We start from the raw sequence: 20,970 nt of genomic DNA on the forward strand, positions 1-20,970 counted from the left end.
CATTCAGTGAATTATCATCTTTTATAATAATTCATTCGACTCATCGATTACGGACGTACTAGGCCACTACATCATAGTCCATATATAATATAAGAGAATCTAATCTAATAGATTTATTTGTCCTTAGTTACCATATATCTAAAGTTCATCATCCATATAATATCCCAAAAATAGTATACCGGGCATAGTACTATTAGCCCCATACAAAATCTACTCGAGTCTCGCTCTAATCAGATTCTCCCAAAGAATTATTTCTCTCTCAATCCGAATGAGTCTAGCTAGGGATTTATATAAACAAGAATATATTGGATATTCCTCTCATAATACTGAAAGCGGATATTCCTCTATCGACACTCAATTACCCTCGTAAAATTGGTTATCACTCTTGTACTATATCTGAAACTTTCAGACTTATAAGTTGGTATAGGTCTCACGTTTAAGGACTAGACATACAACTAAGACCACGGAATCATTATCTAATAATAATGTATCATCAACCATCCATCATTCCGTGAGTGGATCAATTAGTGAACTCATTCTCCAATGAGCACCTACATTGTATCCCTAGTATCCCCACATGAGTAATTATGAGACTAGTCATCTCCATCATATAGATGGATATACAAGACACTAGTCTATCCGGTTATCTCAATATCTTTCTCGAGTAATTTATGACCAAAATTATTTAGGATCTACATTTAAAGGTAAATCGATCTCACTATTAAGATCTCATCATGATCTGATTTCTAAATCTATGAACATCACAATATATGTAATATGCAACATAAAATGATAAAATACTAATAAATAATAATAAGTAAAAAGATTGCATAACGTGTCACATGTGTCATCACTCACGTGATTGGCCTATAGGGCACCTAAGACTATCATGACTCACATAAAAAAAAAATGTGGAGGATGAATGATACACTACAGTGGAAGCACAAATTAAAATATGTCTGAGGTACATACATCAGGAAAACCCAACCCATAAGAGAAAATCCTGAATGCTCATGTATCAGATAAACTAAATATCACATTTTGAGCCCCTCTCTTGAAAGAGTCCCGAAACACGTCTTTAGGGGGTGGGGGGATGAATGATAAAAGATACGGCTAATCATTTGATACATCATTGTCACGTGGCACCTAGTGAGAGATGATAAATTGAAGTTTCCTTCATGGCATTTAATGACAAGTATAATTGTAAGCTTTCTTCTCATCATTTATGATAATAAAGATAATTATAAGCTTTCTTTTTATCATTTATAAGGAGAAAGATAATTATAAATTTCCTCTAATCCTTATGACAAATATAAAGGCTTACATTTAATATAAAAAAAGGGGACTGACCTTTTTTACCACTTACATCCTTATTTAAAGACTCGGGATTACTAATAAGGGCGTCTAAAGGATCGAGTCAAGAAATCTTTTCCGATCTTGGTCTTCATGTAAGTGGCACTATAGGAACTCTATGTTTTCACCTAAGAGAATACTATGCATATGTGTCTGAATTATGTCGAGTTAATTAAGATATTAATATTTTTTTTTCTAACAGAATATATTATTATCATTTACTTAACATAGTGCTTAATAATACTCTAGTTGTTATAATACTCTCGACGTTGGTAGGTGGGTTCTATATTTTTAAGTATCTTAGATAATTATATATATATATATGTTCAAAATATATCGGATTGATTAAAATATTAATCACTTTTTAATAAAATATATTATTATAATTAATTCTAGTTGCTGTTTTCGATAGCAATTATGGTTACCGCAAGTCTACATTATATTACTCTGACATGATAGGTGATAGCACTTGAAAGTATCAGTGACCCTACTACAAGCTGCCTTGCAAAGTTGGGTCAGATAGGCAAACGGGTTGGCCTATACTGATTCTTCCATCCATCATATAAGCACGCGTGGAACAACACATCACAACTGGAAATCAGATAGTCTGCCTGTTTGAGGAGCAAAATGAGAGTGTCCGCGCTTCATATTTATCACTGAAAATCAGAAAGTTTAATTTGTGTTTTGATTGTGACTATTGTTAACAAACTTCTCTAGTAACGACTAAGGTGTCAGAATGGCTTGATCCGATTATTGATGTTCATAATTGTTCTTAAGATAAGATATTCGTTGGATCGGGTTGAGCTCGAGGTTTGCTCCGCACGTGATTCTTCGACCTACATGCGGCTTGCTTCGTTGTTGCCTGATGTCGGTTATGTTAAGTTTCTCGACTTGATCAATTCGAAAGTTAAGTTAGTATCAAGTGAAGTTTTTTGTAGAAGGATAGGCTCCCCCTCGCCTGATGCCGGTCATGGGACTTTTATGCTTATGCCTGAGGGTCGATCGTACATGATCTGACAATAGTAGTCAATTCCTCGGGTGATCGACTTGTATCTTTGAGCGACCGTCGATCGACCTGCATGGAACAACGTCGTGTAGCATCGTTCTAAGCTTTTCGGAGTGGTCCTCAATCGTACGACACTATCTCGTGCGACTTCGAAGAGTACGACACTTTCCGAGTTCGAGGTAGCACATCCGACACGATGCTCCATCTCGGTCTCGAGGCTCCATGTCGACGTGTTTGCTTATCGTGTGCACCAGGGCGATACCAAAATATGCCCTATCAACTATTATCATGCTAATTTATTATAATTGATGTAATAGATGTTCAGTTTCATATGACATGATATTTTTTTTAACATTATTCGTGTGGTAAAGCAACTCCACACCTGTTTGTGCTCGGAGTTTTATTAAAGGCAAATGACCTGTTCTATTGTTCTCTGCTTTACTTGTGCAAATCATAGCCGATTCGAATCAGTCATTTGTAATTTGAAAAATAATTTATATGACATACATAATTGATAAGCTTTCATTTGAAATTTTCTTTTATAGAACATAAAATCTCCAAGTGAAACTCCGATTATCTATCTTCTTCATTTTTTTTTTTATTTTTTTATTCATAAGTAATTTTCGTAATTGGAATATAATAGATGTTGTCATGTGACAAATTATAAAACTTATAAAAGACAACATAAACTAGTTAAATTATTTAAAAATAGAAAATTCAAAATGGTTCCACTGACATTAACTAAATACTGTGCAATATTTAATGAAATAAATAAAATTAAAAATTACCATTTTACTTGAGTTCGTTTCTAAAAGATAACATTTTGTGGATGAAATAAGAGAAAAAAAATATATCATTTAGCTAATGACTCTGTGAAGAAAATAATATCTCATAGAGGAAATTCAAAAAACCTCAAAGAAGAATAAAATTCGCCCATAAAATAATGTCGTTGGACACTAATTTATGGGCCGTATACGATTTCTTTGGCAGGAGAAGGTATTGCGACGTACAATTCTGACTTCATACGCTACGTTACGACAAACTTGTCGTCGTCTTTGAATGGGCTGCTCAACCACGCGGGCCCAAATCTACCCCCGACGACCACGGCGTGGTGGTCGTCGCTGCTTCGGTCCGCAGTCTGCTGTGCCGGCGCCTCCGCTTACTCGCGCACGGCGGAGGACGCCAATCCTTCCGACCACGGCGGCTCGCAGCCTCTCTAATCCCAATTCCAGATTAGTAATCTATACACATACACATACACAGTGGCAGCCACTCCAATTCGACGTCGGCCCTATCTACCAACCATTCAAGAAATCTTGTAACTTGACGCCTTGGATGGGTTCATTGTATGTGTGTTACCGAACTCTAGCGGATCTTCTATTGAACCCCGGTGGGATGTAAATGTGAAATCGAATCCAACGGTTTGCCTAAGAAATTGGGAACTGGGAAGCGTGCATCTCTTTGTGGTAGGTGTGAGATCTGGTGGAACCAACACCCGCCCCCCCTTCCTCTCTCTCTCTCTCTCTCTCTATCGCCCCCACCAACCAGCAATCATCGTCGATCTCCAATCACACAAACTCGCACGACTTTTGTAGTCCCCCCCCCCCTCCCAATCTCCCCTTCTTTCTCTTCACTCTCTCTCTCTCTCTCTCTACTGCTTGTCCTGAGCTCTTCCGCTTCCACCTTCTCCTTCCTCGTCCCCTTCCTATCCTCAACGGTTGACTTTTGGCCCCGTTCCTTCTACCTTTCTTATAGCGTGTTGTAGTGCTGTAGTTATCCTGGATCGGGCAGCAGCATGTCACCGATGGCGGCGGCTATGCTATCCTCTCACCCTAATCTGATGCCGAATGTGACGGCGCCTGCCGCCACCGCTGGATCCGCCCGTCTCCTCCTCCTCCTCCGCCGCCGCCGCCACGGGCGCCCCCAGGCCGTCCGGTCCATAAATCGCCCGGATCCATCAGATCCGTTTCCTGGCACACTCGGGACCAGCCGCGTTGACTGGAAGGCATCATGCGCCTTCCTCTCCAGCAAGGCCGCCGCTGGCCCGGGCTCGTCTTCCGACAAGCCGCTCTCCCCCTCCGGCGATCCCCCCGCCGCCGACCCAGAACCCGACGACGACGACGACGGAAAAGGCGGGAACCACCGCCTCTCCGCCGCAATTAACGGCGTGAGGACGGCGGGGGCGGGGGCGCTGGATCTGGTGCCGATCTCGAACCTGCCGCGGCCGCTGACCATCGCGGACCTGTCGCCGGCGCCGATGCACGGGTCGCGGCTCCGCGTGGCGTACCAAGGGGTGCCGGGCGCGTACAGCGAGGCGGCGGCGGGGAAGGCGTACCCCAACTGCGAGGCCATCCCGTGCGACCAGTTCGAGGTGGCGTTCCAGGCGGTGGAGCTGTGGATCGCGGACCGTGCGGTGCTCCCCGTGGAGAACTCCCTGGGCGGCAGCATCCACCGCAACTACGACCTGTTGCTGCGGCACCGGCTGCACATCGTGGGGGAGGTGCAGCTGCCCGTCCACCACTGCTTGCTGGCGCTGCCGGGCGTGCGCAAGGAGTACCTCACCCGGGTGATGAGCCACCCGCAGGCGCTGGCGCAGTGCGAGCTCACGCTCACCCGCCTGGGCCTCAACGTCACCCGCGAGGCCTTCGACGACACGGCGGGCGCCGCCGAGCACGTGGCCAACAACGGCCTCCGGGACACGGCGGCCATCGCGTCGGCCCGGGCGGCGGAGCTGTACGGGCTGCAGGTGCTAGCGGACGGGATCCAGGACGACAGCAGCAACGTGACGAGGTTCGTGATGCTGGCGCGGGAGCCCATCATCCCGCGCACCGACCGCCCCTTCAAGACCAGCATCGTCTTCGCCCACGACCGCGAGGGCACCTCCGTCCTCTTCAAGGTGCTCTCCGCCTTCGCTTTCCGGGACATCAGCCTCACCAAGATCGAGAGCCGCCCGCACCGCCACCGCCCGATCCGCCTCGTGGACGACGCCAACGTCGGCACCGCCAAGCACTTCGAGTACATGTTCTACGTCGACTTCGAGGCGTCCATGGCGGACACCCGCGCCCAGAACGCCCTGGCCGAGATCCAGGAGTTCACCTCCTTCCTCCGCGTCCTGGGAAGCTACCCCATGGACATGACCCCATGGGGCGCCCCCTCCTCCTCCTCCTCCTCGACAAATCCTCCACCACCGCCGCCCTCCTCCTCTGCTCCTCATTCCTCGTGATCGGTTGATTCGATAGATCCAGTCCGTCCAATCATCGGAAAACGTGTTTAAGATCGATCGGGAGTTGTTCTTTTCTGTTCTTTTCCCTTGGCCTGTAGTGTGCTGCAAATTACATCTCGTTTTCCATCGCCGATGTTGTTACGAGGAGTTGGCTGCCAAAATAAATGGATGAAACATCTGAAGATGATGAATTATAATTGAAGTATATCAATTCCATATACATACGTATATTGGAGCACAGCTAGACGTTCGTTACCTGTGAACGGTGGCTCTCGGAGGAAGAGTCGGTAGGTAGCTGCCGCCCGCAGCGGAATGGGACGTGGTAGATGAGCTCCTCCTCCGTGGGCTATTTTATTTGAAGGAATTTACATGCCTATCCTTTCTTCTTATTTTGGAAGTAGCATATTTACCCCCTATTAAGTTCTAATATCACAGACACATATTCCTTCATGATACCATCCATCCTCCTCAACCTCCTTCTCATGCTAAATTTAAGTTGGTGGGTTCGCAAACATTGCATGAGAATGGAAGGAAACAAAATTTGGTCAGAACAGGGATAAAAAGGTGGGGGATAGAGAAAGCTCCACCCTACCCGCTTAGCAGATAAAAAGGTGTGTCGTGTGCTGTGACCGAGGCAGATAATTACTGAATCGAACCGAGCTAATTTTTCGATTCGATTCACGATTCATAATCAGTAGATCCGGTTCGATTAATTAATATATTTTTTTAACTTAATTTTTGGTGCATAAGAAAACAGACCTCTATGGGAAACCAGTAGATAGATTCCAGCAATCTGAGCTATCTCCTGTTGGATTCTCTTCTTGCATCACAAGTGCCTGCATGATCAACGCCATCTAAATCAACACAGTCAGGGAGAAAGCCTATCAAAATAAGCAACCTGTAGAGGAACATGTTCACATCACTCTAAAATGTGCACTAAGGGACATGCAATGCATATAAGATTAGACAACAGATGGAAGCGGCAGGCAATATAGGAACATGTTCACATCACTCTAGAATTTACTTATATGGCCTAGTTAATGAGAAACCTGAATTTGTACTCCAGACTGGAAGATTGCCTTGCTGAACAGGATTCATTAACAGCTTCTGTACCTTGTCAGATCTTCATAGACACTGACTGTCAAGAAAACCCAATCAAATACAAGTGTCAGCCATAATTCTATTTCCGAGTCATGAATCCATTTTCACAAAGTAAAAAAAAAAAAAAAGGAACATTTTTTGTCAATTAAAACAAAATGATCCATTAGTCCCATGTATTTTTCTTTTCTGGTAAGGCACTAAATATGAGCACTCCTGATTGACTGAACAAGAACAAAAAATGTTAGGCAATGAGGGGTTATCAACACATTATTGATCCAGCATGCCACAGACTAGTTAGAGATGTAATACTGACTCAGGTGGTGAACCACCATGATTTTAAATTACACCTTGACCACATAAACATTAGGCACACTAGCATAAATGTCATTACAAAAGTCTACTGGTTTGAAAAAAATGTCAGATCCCTGTAACCAATCTCAAATACTTTAGAACAGATTAGAGCCTATGCCATTTTTAGGGAATATTGACAAACCTTGTAGTGCAAGATTCTGACATATAAGCCACTAATGAAAATATAGATGCAGAGAGCCTACTTTTTATGGCCAATAGAGGGCTCTATATTTCCAGGATAACTATAATATGCCATTGACATTTGACAGGACTCAAAATAGCGAGTAAAAGTTCTAATTATGAAATATATATGAAGAACATTCAAGATTTTATATACATTTTCAAACCATCATCATCTAGAGGGTTCATCTACAAATAGGACATGAATAGAATGTATCTACGGTAAGAGAGGAAGTGGTTTAGAGACTTAAAAAAATCTATAGAGCAGCGATATTAATTCAAAATTTTGCTGGTTGTGAAGGCAAAAACCACCTGTGGTTTATACAATTATAGCAGACTCCTGTCTACCACCACCATAACTAAAAGTACAGCAGCTCTACATATGCAACCATCCTACTACTGGATACTTGACATATCAGCATGTTATGGTTGAGGTGACAAAGGCTTGATCAAAGGCTTCAAGGACTCCGTGATGCTAGAAAATGAAGGCCTTTTCCATGGTTCACTGCAGCTCAACAAATAATCTTAGCACAGAACACAGAACTATAAGAACACATTAACTGTTAAAGAAATGCAAATCTACATACTTGGCCCAACAGGACTCAATTATAGCAGCCACATGTGGGTTTACATCACTTGGGATCTCAAGCCTTCTTCCCTTAAAACCAACTGCAGCGACCACCTGCAAGAAGACATTTTTTATTTCTTATATTGATAATAGTAATGGCGGCATGTTTACAGGTCTTTGCACATGTAAGAAATAAATGATTCTATATTTAAATAAAATGCAACAGCTAGTAGGCAATAGATTGAGCAAATCTCAAAGGATTCCATTTCCTAGACCAACTAATACTTCCCAATTTTCAATACCATCAGTGGGATACAAAGCCAACCTGAGCAGGATTTAAATTACTCCATGGTTGTTGCAATGTCATAAGCTCCCACAAAATCACACCAAAGCTGTAAACATCAGACTTCTCATTTGATGGTTCATCTCTAAGTACTTCTGGTGCCATCCACTCAGGCTAAGATTAAAATTGAATCCATTAACCAAATATAAAATGATGAAATGGAATCAGTTGAAAGCATATGTGCACTTACAGTTCCTGCAAGTGATTTAGATGAGAGAAATGTGTTTGCCTTTAATCTCGAAAGACCAAAATCACAGACCTGCAATTAAACAAAAGTTATCTCATGGTTAGAGTTGATGGGAACCTTGACCTCTCCACAGGAACGATTATTGAAGTGACAAAAAATATCATGACATACATACAGAACACTGTATACTGCCCATAGTAGCATGATAAAGCAAAAGAAATTTGAATTTAACAAAGTTTCATTACCTTACATGGTTGTAATACCTTGTCAAGAATATAAAAGAGAGACAAAACAAGCCATAAAATCTGTAGTTTCATAATTAGGTAAAGCTGTAGTTTCCTGTTCTTTTGACATTGCTAGACAGATAGCATATAGGTAAATTATTCTGTCAACCTAGAGTTAAACATTTCCTAAATCATACACCATCAGTGCAAATACATGTCTTTTGTTAAATGACAAATAGAACATTCTTATATTTATGGCTTCTGCCAGCAAGCATGTACCTTTCCAGCACATTGTTGGAATGAGGCATGCCTGTGAAAATATCCTTCTATTTTAAAACCTGTATGTGTTCAGATATGCTCTTACAATTTCTCAACCAATCACTTGTCTTATTCATTGTCATGGTCGATTCTGGCACAAGGTGCCTGCAGCTCCTTTTGGTGGCAACCTATCAACAGCTTCCACCAATTGATTCGTGGAAAAAAGAAATTAAATAGTATATACATTGCATCCATCAATAGATGACAAAAAAGTTGTCATTTGCCAATTTAATCCTGAACAGGGCAGCATCACCATATGTTGCAATTGCATCTGACAGCCATAGACCAATTTTTATCTGAAGCACAATCATATATCTGAAATACAGACGCTATGTTTTGCTCATTCTGATACTTGTCACACTATCCAAGGATTCTTGGGACCGAAAGGATTGCAACTTAAAAGAATCATCTCGACTCACCGGATTTCGTTCCTACTTATTTCACCTAAAATTTCAGTTGCAAGAACCCAGCTGTACTTTGAATGTGACAAGAAATCTAATTGCTTTTTGCAAATTATGAACGTAAAATCACGAAAAGATTGTCATATTATAGCATGTGTTTTGACATTGATCTCTGCTGAATTATCTTATTAACTAATACAGATGAAGCAAGATCCAAAAAAGCTAACACGAATTAATGGAATGATACATAGAACATTGTGTATCAGTGAATAAAAAGAATATTAAGATGATACAAAGCTCTCAAAATGTAGAAAATTTAGATCCTTAAGAAATATAATATCTCTAGGATATTAACATTCACTATGATCTGAACTTTGAAAGAGTCTTTGATGCCGATAGCAAGCGGAAGATCATCAGAATTATAAATTTTGACTAGCAGATAGTAAAAGAGCATTACAATCATGGACCAAATTATGTGAATCATATTATGACTAGAAGTCTTACTTTCACTGTATACTTCTTGTCAACAAGAAGATTTGGAGACTTCAAATCTCGGTGAACAATAGGTGTACTGCGATTGTGAAGATAATTCATTCCCTTTGCCTGGAAGAGCGATCATTCTTTAATAACCATATAGCCAAAAGCATTATAAAATATTACTATTTAAGAAGTCACCAAAACAAAAATGTCTTAGTCTCACGGACTCCTATGATCGCAAAAAGCACTTCAAAATCATACTACATAAGTGCAACTTAAAGAAACATAAAAGATATCCAATAAGTCAAAAAGCTTACCACATCAGATGCCATACTTAATCTACGCCTTTCATCTAAAATTTCCCTTGCACCATTTCTATGTAAAATCCGGTATAAACTGCCTCTGATATTACACAAGAGAATTTATGTCAAGGCTATTGAGTAGGCATACTGTAGGTTTAACATTTTGAAACATAGACAACAAGGGGGAAGAAGGCACAAGAAATTGGGAAAGTACCTTGACAAATATTCAGTGACAATAGATAGCTTTGGTGGCTCAGTAACAGCACCCATGAACAAAACAATATTAGGATGGCGTAGACTTTTCATTATAGCAACCTAATGCAAAATACAATGATGATGAACCTGTAAGAAACCGATAAAGATATAATATTCACACGTTACTCTAACATGCTTATGGTGTCCAAATAAATTCTCTGCACATACATCTATGTGCAATGCTGGTGCAAACTTCCAAAAAGCATTAATCAGTAATGTATTTCAAAACAACTGCTTTCAAAAGTTCATGTCAACATTTCTGCAATAGAAGCAGATGACAAGTATAAAGATCAGACTTTAGTTAAACAAGTAACTTTAGTGCTCCACTTGGATTTTATAAGGTGATGAAAACATGGATGAGAATAAAGGACAGGACTGCTGAAAATATTCTATGAGCTTTAGAATTTAAGCCTCAATTTGAACTGCATAATCGACAGGATACACCTGAAAAACTCATAACCACCAAGAGGCTTCAAGACTAATATATGTATGTTGGTAGGAACAGGATGACCAAATGATACATGCATCACAAAGGCAGGCAGCTGACCGGATGACTAATCGGGTGATTCCTGTCGTCACCTTGGTTTTAGCAATTAGTAGGCATAAATGAATCTAAAAATGTTTAAATAAGTGTGATATGTATCAAGAACAAATTGCAGAATATTTGCTTGAGCATACCTCTCTTCGAAACTCTTTTAGGCGTTCAGGATGGAAATCTTGTTCCATAAGTATCTTCACAGCAACATCCTGCATGTAAAACCTATTTTACAAAAAGAGCATATCCCACAATGACTTTAAACCAACAAAACAAATGTCCTTGACAGTTTAGCAGAGTTCCATGACATATACTAACTGATCTTTTTCTAAAGGCAAGTTATTTTTTTTTATCAAGCAAAAAACTGTTTTTCACCTATAATAACTGATTTCAATTAGAAATGACACTTCTACACTAGTCCCAAAGGGCCTAGGACTTCACCAAGATCACCCACTCCTGGTGATAGTATATTCTCTTTAGTGACTTACGCATGGAGTCTTTTCACTGTTTTTAGTTGATTTTTAGGAAGTCTCTAAAGTCATGTTCTGCTACAGCATAATCCTGGTCCTCCAAATTGGAGACATAGTGAGTCCAATGGAGTGCAATGTTCATCGGAATGCCATAGGGTCATAGTGGGTCCTCCAAAAAGGGTCATTTCAGCCATTAAATAACAGGGCTAACATACCATCAGAATGCAATGTTCATCGCCAATCTTGTACCATCCTTTTTTATAATGGTCAGCACAGAACCGGACTTGCTATTGGCAATGTAGAGCTGGACTACTCCCATTTGCTAACTTATATTTGGTAGTCTGGCACCACTATCAGTTATCACTAAGTTATGATTCTTAAGTAGAAAAAAACTAAAGAGTATTGACAACACGACAAAAGAAGGAAGGATTAGCTCGAGATGTGAAATGAGTTTGTAAAACCAGCAATAAGTCCTAGACTATCCATGGTTAATGATGAAATTATTGAAGGTACAAAACATTTCGTGGGTGTAAACCCAAGGTAGTAAAGGTAGCTCCTCCTTTTAAATGTGATGAAGTATCAGTGTCCATGATAAACATCAAATATATGATGTTTATGGCAGCAACCAAACTAAGAAAGGGTCAGTTTCCACTGACAACATGGCCTAATGGAGCTCACATTTTATGAAACCAAATTTGCTTTACTTTTTAAGTGTGAAAACCAAAAATGATGGTCCATTATATTGAGAATATACAATAATGAATGATAAGTGACAAACATACTGAACCATGCCATTCAGCACGATGGACAGTTCCAAAGGAACCTGAAAAACAACCGAGTAAATATTTGTGAGTGAATCACTTACAAAATTACCGAAAGAAAATTTAATGTAATAAACAGAAAAACATATCTGTGTGTGGAATATGGAATCCCAAAAAATAATAACAAGGAAATACATGCATATACCTGCTCCAATCCTCTCCTTCAGAATCAATTCACTCCATGGAATGCTCAGATCATCTACAGCAAGACTTATATCATTGTTAGATCTATTTCCACCTTTCCTAGAATCCTCTATAAACCTGAAATCCTTCTTCTTTTCAGCCTTTAGATCAGAAGGAGGGATAATTTGGGGAACTTCCCTGCATCCTGCTTGTGATGTAAGCTTCAGCTGTGCCACATCTTGTTCTAGAAGTGCTGGGCTTATTACATTTTGTGAAGGATTGAGCATTTTCTTTAACTTGGCAACATTTGTGTCACCATCTGGCAGTGCAACTTCCTGTCCGAGAGGTTGAGATAGATCAGAAAATTCAGTTCCAATACCTCTTAGTGGTGAAGAGCTCATCTCCATAGACTTCTCATCAAAAGGCCTAGGGGATGGTGGGTCTGTCGCATCTCCTTGAGCAACAGCAGCACCTTTGATAGTACACATGCAGTTTTGGTTAAACTCTGTGATATTACGTCCAAGAGATCATGCACCTCAGCGAATGGTGGTAAACAAAGTGACAGTGATTAGCAGTACCAAACATTAAGTATTTACATCCGGTCCAAGTAACAATAAGACTCAAACTGAAACCATTTAAAGAAAATTTATAATCAATCATTGGTTTCATATCTTAATACACCTTTGTTTCAACTTTCAATAATAGCTCTCAAAATCTATAAGTCAAGAGTTAGATGGATTTTGGTTGAATTAAAGAAACGCACAGAAAATAGATCTGTGTGATTATCTCTGCTTGCACCTCAATATGGCAACATTTGATGATAATTGCTAAGGTAACAATAAAATGCCACCACCCAATTCATTATGGAGATATGACTTATGAAGAGGGTCATATAGCTATTGCAGCTAAATTAACAGAGTACTTCGACTATTGGACCTAATGGAATTAGCATGAACATAGTATACAATTTGTTAAGCTTTAACATTTGCAAGACAAAAAGAAATCAATATGTATCAGGTCAAGAAAGACTTTTTCTTTCTAGAGAAAAAGTTAATATGAGACACACAAGTATTACAAGCATAACAGATTCTAACTATAGAAGATTAAACTTGTCGCCAAATATTTGTGTGATAAGCATGCTAGGAATTCTGCTCTTAAGAAACCAATACAAACAACAAAAACCAATAGCAAAACTAAAATATGATGAGATATATCAAATTATAGTTTGTGAAGTTTTATTTGTGTCACCTGCTGAAGGATCATTGAAGAAGAGATTAAGTGATTGACAGTCCAGAAAATATTGCTTGGCCAAGGTTCTGAAATCCACAGTTACTGCACTTGATCTGATTTTTGGAGGACGCAAAGGTGAAGATATTGAAATGGAATACGGTCCATTCAGTAAGGAATTTGGTTCAAACAGATTTCCTGGGCTCCTAATCAAATCAACTAAATATTCCCTGCCAAATGAAAAAGATCATCAAGCAATTAACTTATCACTGAATGCAATATCTGTAGAGACAGCAGAGTTAAGCATCTAAACAATGCAGTAGTTACCAATGCAGACCATCGTCAAGCATTAACATGATGAGCGTTTAATGATAAAGACTCATCGTCTCCTAGCATCAAGTGTCTAACCATTTAACAAGCAGATAAATATGAGGAAGATGGGATACAACTACCTTGAAGAGTGCATATATGCCAAAACATATAGACAGCATGTCAACAAGTATTGTGACCTTTGGTGGGTAATCTAGAGAGCAAGAGACATCAGCAATATAAAAAAGAAGATTTAATAATGCTTAGCAGGAATACATAACATGGCATTTGTAGGCCAGTATGCTTCCTACTTTTCATTTCAGTAACATAAAGCTATTGCATCAATAGCATAGAATTACAGGGAAGATTAGGCATAACAACTAATAGCATATTAGTATGGTTTTATAAAGGACACACAACTAGATTCTTCTGCAACATGGTGTTAGGAAGTGCTTGGTCATGTCATCGCAGACATATCAATGAGATATCATAATTCTCAACAGAGTCTACTATCTTATTGCAGATTCCTAGTTCTGTAATTCAAGGCTCTCTAAAGCATCAGTTCATGATTAAGATAACAGCTTGGAGGTTAGAATCTGCACCTTTCCTGACCCAAATCCACCAAACAAGATGAACCACTGTCACTTTTGCAATATTTGCAGCCTTTAGCAACTCGACATGGCAATTTAATTGTGTCAGCCAACATCTATGGACACAAAAATATGATATATAAGAAAAAGAAACATCGAAAAAAGATCTTGTGACATATGATTTTTTTAATGGCAGGAGTATGTACATAAATTCAAGCAATCATTTCAAGAGAGCTTGCAAAGAACAAAGGATAGTAAAAGATAAGTAAATGAACCATATGATATTTTTTTTAGATGATGCGTTATGTTTCCAGTTTAGTCACATGACAAAGTTATCTTAAGAAGAAGTTTATTTTCATTTAGCATATGAAATAAATACGTGCAATCAAACATCAAAGCATTAAAAGCTAGTACAAGACTAGCAAATGAAGCATATGATACCTGTTAAGATGACAAGCTATGTTTCTGATTTAGTTACACAACAAAATTAGCTTGCTTAGAAATTTAATTTCAGATCTTTCAGTAAGAATGATTCAATAAGAATATTAGGGAAAAAATACATTCAAAAATTACCTTAAAAAGCAATGCACGGTGCCTACAGAGACCAGCAGATAGCTTTCCAATTGGAAGCACGACAGAGCCTGAACTAGCCTTGAGAGCCTCACTGCATTCTTTCCAGCGATGAAGAAGACCATCTTCTTCATTAAAAGCTGTACCCCTAGTGAGGAAAATGCAAACATAATTACTGAAGAAACAGGATGAAACTATTCATCACACATGTACAGACTGCTGAGAACTTACCCCATACAGGTGCAGACAAGCTTTGCTAACTGTTCCACCATATCTTTTGGCGTATTACAGGTACATGAAATTCCAGCTACCAGGCTTTGCAACTGCCTTAGATCAGGGTCATACTGTCTATCTATAAGAGCCACTTCGATTGATGAATCGCTGGGGTGAACAGTCTTCAAAGACTCAATTGACGGAATCCGATTCTCTTCACCCACATCAGCACATAGAGTCCATACAAATGGATCCATTCCCTGAATCAGGTAAAAGCCATCTGGAATCTTGTCATGATATGACAGACATCCATTTACCTGGTGAAGATAACAAAAAAACAATTGTTTAGAGCTCCATAAATATATCTACATTGACAGAATCAAAGAGTTTTCAGATGAGACAATGTAAGAAAGTTAGAGACAAATGAGAACAACAAGTTATTCTTGCTAAGTGTATACAACGTCCAACGGTACTTTTGCAGAAGGAAACAAAACTTAAAGTTGGGTCATTAATACAATGATGCAGAATAAAAGTTTCAAATAACGTTACAGCAACAACTGGTAAAGAAACCATGTGAATCATGTTAATATTTCAAGTACAAGTCCAAGTATTTGCTCAGAATAGTCATTAAAAAAACTAGAAACTATATTTTGGTTTGTTTTATCACTTGGAAAGAAAGTTCTGAGCAAAAAGGATTACTTTCAGCAACAGAACAACTACAGAAGGATAAAGCCAAATATTATTAAATATATTGTTTCCAAGGTTGAGCAAGAGTATGCAACAGCAGCCCCTAGAAGCTAATAGCTTGTGGGTTTCTACCTGTACCAAATATTCAAAGAAGAGACAGCATATATAGAACAGAAATTGTAAAATGTGGGAGGTGAAGATGTAGAAACAGTGCATAAATATTTTCATGAAGAAACAAATGAGATGATATCACCAATTAATTACCCTTACGGCAAAGCTTCCTGGCCTCTCACAATCAGTGATTGTGACGATGTGCTAAGCTTTCTTGACCATTCATTTCTACTGAGCACTGTTGTGAAAGCTACTTGAAACTAAGAACAAAGAGAACAATCCATCTACCTGGGCAGGGATTCCAGTTGGAGCATTCCATGGAATCCACACAATCTTTCTTGATTATGTTAGCTCATTCATTCCAACTGAACAGACATTTAGGCAATTGTTACCCACAAATTTCCTTTCTTATAGAATGACAACCATACTTGAGTAATGTCACACGATGTCATCCAATGATGACTCAAGCATGAAACTAAATAACATGCCAAGAGTAATTTAATAACTTGAGCAAGGTCTAGTGAAATCTAGGCATATAAATGGATTGGTAACATGTTCATACAAATAATATCAATCCAAGTCAATACGGCAACTCAGCAGCCCTGTCCTGTATGATCCAATTATCTATTGGATCAAGAAATCATTGACCATGACTGTTAAAAAGTAGGAGCTCCACTTCAATAATCCAACCATTTCCTCAGAACATTATTTCTTGATCAAGCAACGGATATAGTGTTTGGCAAAGATGGATTTACATGTATGCATAAGTTATATAATATAAAAAGAAAATTACATTGTCATAAGAGCACTGAATAGGGGTGAATTAACATTGATCCATTTACCAACCAGGATACTCACATAGGGTTACAAAACAGTTTAGAACATACCAAGAATATAAGATCCTAATCAGATAGGAACACAAGCTTAATTGTGCTGATTAACCAGCTAAACAGAGATGCTCAAGTTGATCCACAACTAAGATGTCTAGAGTTTCCATCAGATGGGAGAGTTCTAATTGGTGCTCAAGACACCAGCAGAGACATTAGTGCCATGAAAATCTCATTTGTGATACAGTACCTAGCATCCAAGTCTGTCAAAAGGGAGTTCTCCCCCCTCTTATTACTTGATTAATTTGCATGCTTAATCTTCTTCAGTTCTTCTGAAGAACTGCAAGTTCTTCAGTTCTTCTGAGGGATGTACTTCTATCACATAATAGATGACAAACCATAGTGGGTAACATGAACATCAAACCTCTAAGGTCTTAGTGTCATACCTTGACATTTATTTCCCCTCCTCTAGATACCCAATCTTTAACACTCCTAGTACACTATTAAACTTTCTTATAAGGTATGCTTTTATTGGATCTTTCACTAGCATATGCCTGAAACTTTACCCTTTGATCTTAGACCAACTGGACACTAAGCTCCACATATTTGGCTCCCCACATAAAGATTCTGCTAGCACATGTTATTGTCATCGTTTCCATATCTGGACATGCCTCGATTGCGTGGATTTACGGGAAAATAGGAGCTTCAGCTGGGTTTAAAGTCAAAATAAGTAACAGGGATAAATCAAACAGCTGCCCAACAAAGGAATAGCAAAGAGATGAGGCAACTATCTCCTAACCCAGAACCGATGGGACATGGATGCGGGCGCGGCGCGCTCCGGCAGCACCATCTGGTCCACGGCGTCCAAGAAATTGGGGTCGTCTGCGCTAGCAGCCTCGGAACAGAGCCGGAGCGCCAGGGCGAGCTGGAGCTGGTACGTCTCCTCGGCCTGCTGCGCCCAGCTCTTGGCCGACGAGGAGGACGGCCCGACCGCGGCCGCTTCCGCCGCGGCGGCGCCGTCCTTAGACCGCCCCTCTCCGCCCGCGGCCGTCATGGGGTTGAAGGCGTCCGAGTCGACGGTCGCGGAAGCGAGGGTGGTGGGCACGTAGTAGTCCCCGGAGAGGGAGCTGCCCCCGTAGCTGCTCCCGCTGGACTGCCGCTGCAAGTGCGTCATGGCAAAGGGCACGGCGGGGGCCATCGGCCAGTCGAAGGGGGAGGGGGAGGGGCGGGGGCGGGCTTTGTCGGACGGTGGCGATTCGAACTTGGGGAGCGGAGCGTCGTCGGGGGACTGGCCGAGGAGGGAGTAGCTCGATCGCCTCCCGGGCATTTCCATTCCCCGAGGAGGGCAAAAGGACGAAAGAAATGGGGAACGGGAGGGTAATAAGATCAGGATTGAGGAGGACGTTGGAGTTCGATGGATCGTGAGATGGACGGGATGAGTCGATCCATCCAAGCTTTTTATCTTCGTCTTTACTTGGAAGCGTGCGACGGGAGGTGTGCAACGCTGACTGAGCGTGGACCCCACAGCGGGGAACCGCAGAGCGTGGCGGATATGCGTGGGCGGTTCCCACAGGTTGTTTTCCTGGGGCCCATTCCGCCCGGAGCCCAATCGTGAGAATATTACCCGAGAACAACCCTTTTCCTACCCGTTCGATTACCTGTCTTGTGGTAGGGGTATTGCTTGTGGGCCCCGCTCGGTCCTGGTGTCCGTTGAAGCTCAGTGCACGATCCGAGGCACGACTTAAGTCAGACAACTATAATTTTGTGCAAAAACAAACCAGGGTCACGACGCTGCTCCACGTCACCCGTTTGATTTGTTTGGATCAAGTACTATAATTCGAGATGCGTGCAGTGCCCTGATCGGGACAGGTGGACGGTGATATTAACTGCACAACCTCTCCTCCAGAACAGTGAAAGGCCATCTGATACGACTCTATCAGAAAAGTCACCCACCCGACGATTTCGACAGTTAGCACAAGGAACCACGAGTGGACCCCACACGAATCATGAGTCTCAACCCAATCATCCAACGGGTAGCTTAACCCCATTCAGCCGGAGGGGTGACAACAAAAGAGCATATTATATTAAAATCTTTCCCTTCCTCTTCAATGATTTTGACACTGCAGGAAGCATCTTTATATATAAAGATAATAATAACAATAATAATATTAATATATTATTATTAATAATGAAGTTGTAGGTCATATGACTCTGGACCAGACTAAACTGATATATGCATGTGCATGTCCCCCAATTCATTTTATTGCAGAATTATATTATATTATATATATATATATATATATATGTACTTTTGGATCACTGTTTAATTGATGGAGGGAGGTTTATTTGTTGCAGCCACCTGTGGGAGGCCAAGGACAGAATTCTTCACTGAGGGTATGGAGTCCTGTGCATGACTCTTAATTAATAAAGCTGACACCTCATGATGACTGCAACTCTGTCCCAAATACATTCGTTTAGTTCCTTAAAATAGATCCTATTGAGTTGTTGATCATGGATTTGAGACTTTGGAGTGGTTGGTGGTGGCTTAGGTGCCTTCCTTTTTCTTTAGGATAGTTGTGCTGCCCTCAAACTTAAATTTGATGCTCTCAAGTAGGATAGAACTTATATTATAGATTTAAGTCTCCAAATCCTGTTGCTTAGGTAGGTAGTCACAGAAATAATAGATGAAAGCAAGCAAGGAATCTACAACTTGATTAGATCTATATTGTGATAAATGTGAGGTGAGGATATCAATTTCGAGATCTTATTGGCATAATGTATTCTCCTTCCTTCTGTAGCTCAGCCTTTGATGAGCAGAAGAGAAGGTAAGAGATGGCAGGTTGTTCTTCCCTCAGCCTTTCGTGATCCCTGATTATGTGACTCTTATTGTGGACGTTGCTTCTTAGGCCATAGATTTGCTCGTCTTCTCCATGCATACACTGGTTGGAGCTGCAGAAGTATCGTCAGGCTGAGATCTCCAACCCTATGAGAGATCTCGTTGGTTGCTTCGCTAACCAAGCCGTCAGAGTTGTAGAAGCCACATGCGCCACAAGGGACGCAAGCTCGGCGGTGACCGAACTCCCGATCCAGAATGCCGTCACCTGCTTCTACAGGAGCTTGTTGTCGTCCCGGAAGGAGCTGCTCACCGCGGTCACCTGGTCCAGGAATCAAGCAGGCGCGTCCCTCTCCGTCACGGTCGAGGACGGCTCCTCCGCGAGCTCCAAGCTCCTGCGGAAGAAGAAAGGCAGCCTCTCGTTCGCATCCGGCGGCGGCTCCGCCATCGCCCTCCACTGGGACGTCTCCGCCGCCACCTACGCGTCGGGACCCGAACCCACCAAGGATTTCTACGTCGTGGTGGTCGCCGACGCCGAGCTCGGTCTGTTGCTGGGCGACAGGTGGGGGGAGTTCGTCAAGAAGCTCGACGGCGGTCTCCCAGTCGCGGAGTTCCGGATGGTGGGCAGGACAGAGCAAGTGCGTGGCCCCGGCGCTTACTCCACCAGGGCTCAGCTCGGCGACGGTGGGGAGGAGCACGAGATAGAGATCGTGTGCAGAGGAGACGAGAGGGACGCCGAGGGCTCGGAGCTGCACGTCGCCATCGACAAGGAGAGACTGGTCAGCGTGGAGAGGCTGCAGTGGAACTTCAGGGGGAGCAAGACGATACTGGTGGACGGATCGACCGTCGACGTGATGTGGGACATGCACGACTGGTGGTTCTCCGGCGCCTCCCCCTGCGCTCTGTTCGTGTTTCGGAGGAGGAACTCCATGGGGGACCGCAGGGTGTGGCCGGATGAGGAATCGGCGCTGGGCATCTCTGGCTTCTCTCTGCTGATCCAAGCCTTCAAGAGTCTGTAGTTAAGCATCTTGTGCTCATCTGCTCTTTCTTCCCATCGTTCCCTGAGCATTCCTGTTGGAGCTCTGAGCTTTGGATCACTCGGAAGAAACATGCAATCTCACAGAAACATGGGGCGTGTGCATGACATGTCATTCCCGTCATATGATCCGTGAATCGTGTCGGTAAAATACTTTTCTTATGATTCGCAAATTTAATCATATACATGTATATATATACATATATATATATATATATATATATATATATATAGCTTCGCGAAGTACTCCATGCAACAAAAATTAAAAGCAGCTTTAGGTGCGGTTACTTCGGTTCACTCCATTTCCGTAATATGTGGGGCCCACGAAA

At 41.4% G+C, this 20,970-nt stretch overlaps 3 protein-coding genes across 5 annotated transcripts; 2 read left to right on the forward strand and 1 right to left on the reverse strand.

Moving 5' to 3' along the window:
- The first annotated feature begins 3,980 nt into the window (after positions 1-3,980).
- Positions 3,981-5,784, forward strand: LOC135618853 (arogenate dehydratase 1-like). Its single transcript, XM_065120176.1, has one exon. The coding sequence runs from the start codon at positions 4,155-4,157 to the stop codon at positions 5,580-5,582; it is 1,428 nt and encodes a 475-aa protein (XP_064976248.1). The 5' UTR covers positions 3,981-4,154; the 3' UTR covers positions 5,583-5,784.
- Positions 5,785-6,215: 431 nt separating this feature from the next.
- LOC103993584 (serine/threonine-protein kinase CTR1) lies at positions 6,216-18,209 on the reverse strand. Of its 3 annotated transcripts, none has more exons than XR_010489188.1 (17): positions 17,572-18,209; positions 15,166-15,464; positions 14,938-15,082; positions 14,377-14,480; positions 13,487-13,695; positions 12,261-12,743; positions 12,077-12,117; positions 10,968-11,036; positions 10,249-10,349; positions 10,050-10,134; positions 9,760-9,858; positions 8,316-8,384; positions 8,108-8,239; positions 7,802-7,896; positions 7,527-7,719; positions 6,632-6,716; positions 6,216-6,418 (listed from the first exon to the last, which is right to left on the reverse strand). XR_010489188.1 is itself a non-coding variant. In XM_018830373.2 (15 exons), exons 1-15 carry the CDS (start codon positions 18,103-18,105, stop codon positions 7,638-7,640), a joined length of 2,547 nt encoding a protein of 848 aa, XP_018685918.2. In that variant the 5' UTR covers positions 18,106-18,209; the 3' UTR covers positions 7,462-7,637. The 3 variants fall into 3 exon arrangements, 1 of the variants encoding a protein (XP_018685918.2); XR_001979454.2 differs by having other exon boundaries at positions 6,632-6,720; XM_018830373.2 differs by lacking the exons at positions 6,216-6,418; positions 6,632-6,716 and having other exon boundaries at positions 7,462-7,719.
- Positions 18,210-19,276: 1,067 nt separating this feature from the next.
- On the forward strand, positions 19,277-20,794 carry LOC135618166 (uncharacterized). Its single transcript, XM_065119025.1, has 2 exons — positions 19,277-19,597; positions 19,679-20,794. Exon 2 carries the CDS (start codon positions 19,758-19,760, stop codon positions 20,622-20,624), a length of 867 nt encoding a protein of 288 aa, XP_064975097.1. The 5' UTR covers positions 19,277-19,597; positions 19,679-19,757; the 3' UTR covers positions 20,625-20,794.
- Positions 20,795-20,970: the final 176 nt, after the last annotated feature.

Source organism: Musa acuminata, chromosome BXJ2-8, assembly GCF_036884655.1.
Source record: "Musa acuminata AAA Group cultivar baxijiao chromosome BXJ2-8, Cavendish_Baxijiao_AAA, whole genome shotgun sequence".
Taxonomy (NCBI): domain Eukaryota; kingdom Viridiplantae; phylum Streptophyta; class Magnoliopsida; order Zingiberales; family Musaceae; genus Musa; species Musa acuminata.

Excerpts from the sequence above, each read along its gene's own strand:
- LOC135618853 (XM_065120176.1), top strand. The coding sequence starts at position 4,155 with ATGTCACCGATGGCGGCGGCTATGCTATCCTCTCACCCTAATCTGATG.
- LOC103993584 (XM_018830373.2), bottom strand. The coding sequence starts at position 18,105 with ATGGAAATGCCCGGGAGGCGATCGAGCTACTCCCTCCTCGGCCAGTCC. Across the intron at positions 8,240-8,315 it reads CTAAATCACTTGCAGGAACT|CCTGAGTGGATGGCACCAGA; the intron begins GTAAGTGCACAT and ends TTTTAATCTTAG. Across the intron at positions 7,720-7,801 it reads ATTGAGTCCTGTTGGGCCAA|TGAACCATGGAAAAGGCCTT; the intron begins GTATGTAGATTT and ends GTTGAGCTGCAG.
- LOC135618166 (XM_065119025.1), top strand. The coding sequence starts at position 19,758 with ATGAGAGATCTCGTTGGTTGCTTCGCTAACCAAGCCGTCAGAGTTGTA.